Raw genomic sequence first — 8343 nt, forward strand, 5'->3', positions numbered from 1 at the left:
AAAATAAAATCACTTAAAATAAAATATCGGTAAAAAGAAGTAAAATAAAAAAGCAGAAGGAAAATAGCAGTAGTATTTCTTATTTTGCACGTTAATTATATTTAAATATTTTTCTGCTTAAATGACCTACATGAACTTACAACTGATGATTCTGTGGAAGTAAAAAATAAACGCGTTTTTCTCGAAACCGCATTTACTTGGAAACTGCACTTGCAGTAATAAAGAGCCCGATTTTTGAAATATAGGCTAAGGTTATATAATTATAGGGGAAAGTTATATAATAGGCTAAGCGACGCTCGGGGCCTTCTGTTTATTGAAAACGCGCTGGTCGCCGCCTAATTAGTCGCTGTAGGGGAGATAAGAATATTCGATGAATAGAACGCTTAAAAAATGCACGGTATGAACGGGTTCGTACGTAACAACTCTATAAACCTAATCATTTTTAATATATTTCTAATTGAAATAAAATCACACACGATATAATATCGATTATTTATTTATTTAATACTTAATGTGTAATTCACTTTATTCCATCATCGCGGCGACCATATAATTTCTTGCGTCCGAACGCAGTCCCGACTAACAAAAATTTTACATCTGAGATATCCATATTGGGGATATTCGTAGGGGTCAGCTCAACCGCAGTGCAATGGAATGACCCTTTCGGAATCCTGTTTCTTTCTCTCTTCGTACCTCTACCATTCACAGTCGTGGACGTTACCCGATTTCACTGTTTTTTTTTGCCATATCGTCCCGCGAGTCGGCAACAATACTCGAGGACCGAACCAAGACCTAGAAAGGTATTTGAATTAAGGCCTTTATTAAAATCGTCAAAGATGAAATTTGCCAGACGTGGAAAAACTTTGGGACCGAAGGCGTATCTGCATAATAGTAAATAGCAACCATTTGTTCTATTACAATTTTAGGATTACATGTTCATGTAATATATACAATAGTTTTTGGTTTACATTGTTACAGAATCCTCTTAATCTTGATTTCTGAAATTACTATATTTTGCTAAACAATTTTGTTTCTTCTAAATATGATATAATTTTTGCTGTTTGTGTATAACCTTTTCTCTGATATTTTTCTACGATGGACATTCTATTAGCATATGCTTAGAATGTAAGGTCAATGTTACAGTTGTTACACGGAAGATTATTTGTTTTAGAGAGTGTATGCTAATGTGTTATTTTAGTATGTCTCATTCTTACAATTACACGCAATAGTACTGTTACTACTTGCGTTTGCACCGTTATGCGTGGTTTAAAGGGATACATATTGCAGAGAAAATAATTTATTTTTCAAGGTCACATTATTCGAGATTTCCAGGTCATTGATGTTTATTTGAATGGAATTACATATTTCTATCATTATACATTACAACAATAGTAAAGATAAAGAAGAATACAATAAAACATTGTCGACCATCGTGTCCTATGAAGTTTAACTTGGGCATTAACACGGAAAGGACAACTATGGTTACACTACTTATTATTTTGTGTCCAAAATATTACGAAGTATTATCACTAATAAGATTATCACTGTCACATAGTAAAAGTCTTCGGGAAATTCAGGACTTCGTAACTTTTTCATTATGTCAGACGCAACACGTAGCCCAAAGCCGTAGTCCCCTCTTTTTGTTGCGCACCGATGTGAAGATAATTTCCGCTTGCTCGCCAGATGACCTTGTAGCTGCCAAGCACCCCTAACATTGGTTTATTGTTTTTCGTTAATAATTTGAAAACAAAGTGGTGGATCATATTTAACCCTTTCGGTACGAGCACTCTGTCCGCCGTGACACTCTCGCTGTACGAGGCCCCGCGCCGAAAATTGCCACCGCACATGACCAGTCCTACTTTATAAGAAAATATTTCCTAAGCGTTAAAGAAAAACTGTGCTTAATAAAACGACATTTTTGAACAAAAGTGTTGCTTGTAACTTAAGAGATATTCAGAGGTACTTATATAAAATATTAAGATTTATTTATATAAAATTCTGTTATTTATACCGGTCGTCGCACGTGCGCCGGATATATCCGGCGCTCGTCCACAGCGACGTCGCGTGGACGCCGGATATATCCGGCAATCGTGCCGAAAGGGTTAAAGAACGTAGGGATCACCCCTTTCAGGATTTCAAGTACCTTTTGAGACATCCTATATATGTAGGTATACATATACCTATATGTACCTCTGAAAGGTACATGCTCTTTTCACAGTATCGCTTATACACTTGATTAAAAAATAAAAATATCCGAAAATTGATTGTTTTTAATTGCTTACCAAACACTCCGAGAAAGATGGCAACATATAGTTAATCCAACAAGATGAGGAAAAAGGCGTAAACAAATGCATGTGCACTGTGCAAAATGGTGAGCTTTAAAATATTGTTTAGAATAAAAGAGACAATGCTTATTGTTTTGTAACGAAACAGATAAAAATACAGTAAAATCACAATATTTCTGATTAAAACAAAATCAAACATGATACAGTTTCGATTTCATGTATGTGGTGGTCATGTTCATGGATGTATATAGTACAAACATTCAAATAAATAAAATTGAAAACATACTAACTTTTTGACCGCGCACTCGTAACCTTGCGACAATCAAGATTTAGATATTGTTACGTGAGCGCAGTCGCGGCATGTTGAATAATAACGTCACGACTTTAATAACAACAGAACTCTTTATTCGGGAAAGGGGGAACTTAATATTCGACCGTTTACCACGACGTCTCTCTCAACTCTGAGTCGGTAAGTTTTTAAAATTGGTAAGTTTTCCATTAATAATATTTGTGAAATTTTTGAAATTAATAAGAAATTCATGAAATTCTTATTTGATGATCGAACGCGGCTCAGAGGCGATACGCGGCCGTCTCCCCTGTCAGCGAGACGGTCTTCAGCCGGCCCTGCTCGCATGCGCAGTAGAACGAAAAATCGTCCGTGCGCAGCCATCTTTATTCGTTAATAACTCGTTAACAAAGCCGCGGATTGCATTCCGGCAAAGGAAACGGTTACTTGAAATGACCTCAGGAACCCCCCATTTCCCGCTTTGACTGTATAGTCCTGTACTACATCCAAGTGTCGTCAGGCTTTTACTAGCCTTATCCGTTCAAGAAAATTATCACATACTAAAATTTGACCTTAAAGCTGCTTTTCTATATGGTCATTTAGATGAAGAAATCTATGTCAAACTTCCAGATGGTTTTGAAAATTCAAATAAAATATTCAAATTACAAAGGGCATTGTATGGACATAAACAGGGACCAGTAAAATGGAATGATCACTTTAAAAAGTTCCTAAAAAAAAATGGACTTGAACAAATACCATCAAATCAATGTGTTTTTATATCTCAAACAGGAATGATATTAAGGCTCTACGTAGACGACGGTGTCGTCTTCTGTAAAAAATTAAAAGATTTGAACATTATAACAGAAAAACCAGCCTCAGAGTTCGATGTAAAATTTTATAATTGTTTTGAAAGTTTTCTAGGTTTTAAGATAATGATGGATGAAAACATGATAAGATTAGGTCAAGTTAAGTATGTCGAAAAACTGTTAAAACAATACGGTATGGAAAATGCATAAAGTGCACCAACACCTATCGTAAGTATTTTATTAGCTGTTGTATCAAGTGTGCAGTGTCAGAAAGGAAGTGAGGTAAACGCGAAGGTGAATTGATGCCATTTCCGAAAGGGTCGGATCTTCGTAGTGGTAGACGGTTTTTCCAAATTCATATGGTTGTATCCGACGAAAACAACTAATACTAAAAAGTCATTAACAAATTAGATAGCCAACAAAAAATATTCGGAAATCCTCATCGCATTATTTCTCGAGTGGTATATTCTCTCGACTACCTCTCAACCTTCTCTGGTGATTGTTCAAACTTCTTGTTCAAACTATCCTCATAACCATAATAACTATCATAACATAACCTGACATGCGGCGCTGACTGTCACGTACATCTATCTCGCTTGTCTCAATATCGTTGCTCTCTCTCGGCGGTGTGACGTCACCGCTCGTGTTCGAAATATTTTAACATGTCCGCCGGATTTCACTTTCAACGGTGTACACTTCGCGAATTTTAACCGAAATCAAGCATATCAGCACGGTTTTTCCATCTACTATTATTAGCTCGCGGACTCCCCATGAAAGGCACCACCCGGGAAATCACGTTAGGGAGAAACATTCCGCTAACGGCTACGATTTAAACATACCGCCCCCCTTGCACGGTCCGTGCAACCAAAAATACGGTAGTTAGCGGCTAACTCGACTTCGTTCGCGATTTTCCGACACGATAGAGAACGAGATGGAGAGCGAGATAGATTTTATGTAAGCGGGGGGTTCACTTACCACTTTTTGGTAGGGCCACCGCCACGCTGCTGGGCCTGCAGCAGCCTTAATGCTGTCTCGACTAACTGGTGGATCGCTATCCTCATTGGGTCCTCTATGCGTAGGGTTCTCCTCCCACGCGGGTTTCTTCTACGTCGGACAGCTCGCTCCCGGGGAGGTTGCGGTTGGAATTCCGTGGAGGAGCGCTGCGGTCTAATGCTCGCCTGCGCCTTGTTTTCCCGCGGACTGGCTTTTGCTCGAGACGAGCGGGTTCGCTTCCTTGGCGGTTTAACCGCCGCTTCCCGTTGCTTCGTCTCGACTTCTTTGTGGCCTGCTCCGGTTCCGGACGGCGTTGGTGACTTCGTCGGTCGGAAGATGCAAGATAGGAGCGTCCCGTCCTGGCTCCAACGGAGGACATATTTTCCTCCAGGCACCCTCTGCTGGTATCTCCGGTTCTGCCGGATTGTCTCCACCGAGATGCGGAGTATCGCCCTGCCTGTGTCCAATATGCGGAACCCTGGGTTTTGAGACCTTAAAAGCTCCGTTGGTCCGAAGCCTAGTGGGGGCGGGAGCACTACGTCCCCTTCAATGTTTGCGAGGGAGCTCTCCCCACGTTGGAGGCACTTGTGGAGGGCCTCGTTGTACGTGAATATTCCTTCTCCGGTAAGGGCACTCGCCGGTGGTGATACTGCCGTTGGTGCCATATCGTAGGTGGTCGTTAGACTGATCACCTTTGTGTTGCGGGGTGCCTCTTCGAATCTTCGATTTCGGCGGTGCTCGCAATTCGAGCGGCGCCGCTGCCCTTGGTGCGACAGAGACGAGAGTGTTGATATCCCCACTCCTCCGTCTCGCGACGTGAGCCAGGGAGCCTCGGGTATGAATCGTTTGATTTTGAATAGAACGGTTCCCAGCATCTGTTGACTTTCCCCTTTCTTATCGAAATTCGAATTTGTTTGTCGTCTCCGCGTCAACCTCGGTTGCCGGGTGCGACGGAGACTGATCCACCGGCAATTTACACATACGTGTAATTGGACGTGTGTACGTGGACTTGGCTGTACGTACTTTCACGGCCCGTACATTACCGTCCTTGCCGGGGGAAAACTTCCTCGATTTTTTCCATTTCCCATTGATTTGGGGGGAGAAGAGGGTTTTGTACTCGATTCAGGTAAATGGATTGTGTTACGGAAATGATTAAATTAAAGAAGATACTATACGATATATACTGTCTTTTTAGTAGCCTCAATACAGTTCAATATTCAGATGACGCATTTACAAACTACCTTCGTTTCCTAGCTAATTCATATTCATGTACATACAACGTCATTGTAGTTCCTGATATTGTTACTAACATTGTAACAGAATGATGAATCACATGTACGGCTTTGTCTTATGAATGCTACTTTTACAAGTTAGATGGATTAAATGGCGATACAAAATCGTATACAGTGGATAAGAAAGAAATAGGAAAAAATATTTATACAGTAGATCCTTTTTTTAATGATAGAGCTAACAAATGAATTAATATATTGTAGGATATCCTTTATTATCAATAAAGTCTTACAATTGCCTGGGCATTGATGAAATTTAATAATTTGTTACATTTTCATCGATTTTTCTCCATTCTTCTTGCAACGCATTTCTTAAATTATTTTTATTTAAAATTGTGTATTTTCGTACACGGCGTTTTAATTTTGCCGAAATATTCTTTATGGGGTTGATATCTGGACACTGCGAAGGAGTTTCCAGCACATGTGACATGTTATATAACAACCATTCTCTAACGAAATAAAATTTATTTTTGGAATCATTGTCCTGTTGAAAATATTATAGCAGCAATCTGATAGCCCAAATTTTTCAGCACTTTGTCTTAAATTCAATGTTAAAATGTCCAAATATACATATTTGTCCATTATTCCGACAATAAAGTTCAAATTGTCCAAACCACATACAGCCATGCACCCTTACACCATAGTACTTCCATCATCGTGCTTTACTTACGGGCTCTTACCTTAGTGGCGATCCGGTTCCTGACTGCACTGCCTGCGACTCTTTAATGTTTTCAATAGACTAAATAGAAACATAGAAGAACAATTATCGATTTGGTGTGAGCGACTTTTCCAACAGAGGCAGGGCGAATGTTTGAGTGTATACGTGAGACAGGTAGACAGTAATTTTCAACGACTGCACATACAGGGATGATGACAGTGAATACCAAAGAGTGAGAGAGAGAGAGAGAGAGAGAGAGAGAGAGAGAGAGAGAAACGAATCGATGTGTCAATTGTTGAATAATTCGTGGTCAGTGTGGAGTAATAGTGCAGTGAAAGTTAAAGTTAATGTAATCTGTGCCGTTCTACATACGTGGGTTACATACGTGGATTACAACTTTTTGTAAGTTTTTCATTAATAATATTTGTGAAATTTTTGAAATTAATAAGAAATTCATGAAATTCTTGTTCGTTGCTCGAACGCGGCTCATAGCCGATGCGCGGCCCTCTCTTCTGAGAGCGGATGGGCTTCAGTCAGCTGGCTCGCATGCGCAGCAGTAGGAAAAATCGTTCGTGCGCAGCTATCTTTTTTCATTAATAACTCGTTAAGAAAGCCGCGGATTGCATTTCGGCAAAGGAAAAGGTTACTTAAAATGGCCTCAGGAACCCCCCTCCCCATTTCCCGATGTTTCCATAATTGCAGATTACCCTGTATATATGGACTAAATTATAGACTGCTGCGAAGATGATTGTTACAGAAGCGAACATATTTGAATAACTATGTACAACAACAAGTCGACATCTAACAATACATACGCACAAAAAGGTAATCTCATTAAGTAAAAAAACTTCATTGGTCAGTACTTATTTCACCAAAGCTCGGCGATTGCGATAGATCAACTATAAAACACGAAGTTGGAACCAATGTCTCTAGATTCATAATCGTAAAATTTCATAGAAACAGAAAATGCATGTATGAATGCCGGAATTCATCCGGAATTTAAAAAAAAGTCATTAATAATGTCTTAGGAACGTAAGCAGGATTACTGAATCGTTCAACCTTAATTATTAATCATTACAAAAATATTGATGGTACATAATTGAAATGTGTTGCAAGATATATCATTGAAAGGTAATCCTTTGTACTACGACTTATTTCACAGCTACGTGGATTATTATATTCATTGGAAAATTTATATTTATTATATGGTAACCTTCATTTTAATGTGCAAATATTAATAATAAATGGATAAAATTTATTTTCAATTTAAGAGATGTGAAGATTATGTTCCAAAACTTTATAATATGTCTGACACGATATAATAGGGCAGGAGGTTAATCGACTTCTGTATAATCAACACTTATGTAATTTACGCAAATAAATTAAAAGCTACAATAAAAGGAATATGTTAAGAAATTAACGTGCGTCAACAGAATTGTAAATTTCTGATAAAGCACAAAGAGTTATGAATGCCTACATGGGAAAAGATACATAGTTCTACAGACATTTAACTAATGTTAAGGAACGAATGTTTACGAATTCAATACTCGATTTATGTACATATTTGTAAATGCTTGGTCAAATACCAAACTGTGCTCTAATGCCTCCTCGTTTTTCGTAACATTACGTTATCCAATTTTTCTTTGAAATTATTACAGTATTAAAGTCGGTTCAAGTTTTGAATTTCAATGCGTATAACGCTGTTTGTTTTATGCTGATGAATTTGCACTTAAAAAGACAACTTGGTGTGCCGAATTGGTATGGAATTGTTCAATACTGATTTGTGAAAAATTTTACCTTCAAAGAACTTTAATTTTGTTGTGTGTTCTTAAGATTACTACTAGGAGTGTATACATATTGAAAGCTTTTAGTTACCTTATAGTATTGAATATCAATGTATAATGCTAATTGTGTCCGGCTAGAGTCATATTCTTTAGCAAAATAAGGCTTTTCATACGTTCTAGTAGGTCATATTAAACGGATAATTACAGAGATCGTCAGGTCAATATTCTAAACAACTTATGGG

General features: G+C 38.3%; 1 protein-coding gene across 1 annotated transcript; it reads right to left on the bottom strand.

Moving 5' to 3' along the window:
• Positions 1 to 1430: 1430 nt before the first annotated feature.
• On the bottom strand, positions 1431 to 5035 carry LOC144470019 (uncharacterized). The gene is made up of 2 exons (XM_078180793.1): positions 4353 to 5035; positions 1431 to 1708 (listed from the first exon to the last, which is right to left on the bottom strand). The coding sequence occupies exons 1-2, from the start codon at positions 5033 to 5035 to the stop codon at positions 1495 to 1497; spliced, it is 897 nt and encodes a 298-aa protein (XP_078036919.1). The 3' UTR covers positions 1431 to 1494.
• Positions 5036 to 8343: the final 3308 nt, after the last annotated feature.

Source organism: Augochlora pura, chromosome 5 (assembly GCF_028453695.1).
Source record: "Augochlora pura isolate Apur16 chromosome 5, APUR_v2.2.1, whole genome shotgun sequence".
In the NCBI taxonomy this organism is placed as follows: domain Eukaryota; kingdom Metazoa; phylum Arthropoda; class Insecta; order Hymenoptera; family Halictidae; genus Augochlora; species Augochlora pura.

Coding starts and splice junctions, on each gene's coding strand:
- LOC144470019 (XM_078180793.1), bottom strand. CDS start 5,035: ATGGCACCAACGGCAGTATCACCACCGGCGAGTGCCCTTACCGGAGAA. Junction 1,709..4,352: donor GGTGGCCCTACCAAAAAGTG/GTAAGTGAACCC, acceptor AACCAATGTTAG/GGGTGCTTGGCAGCTACAAG.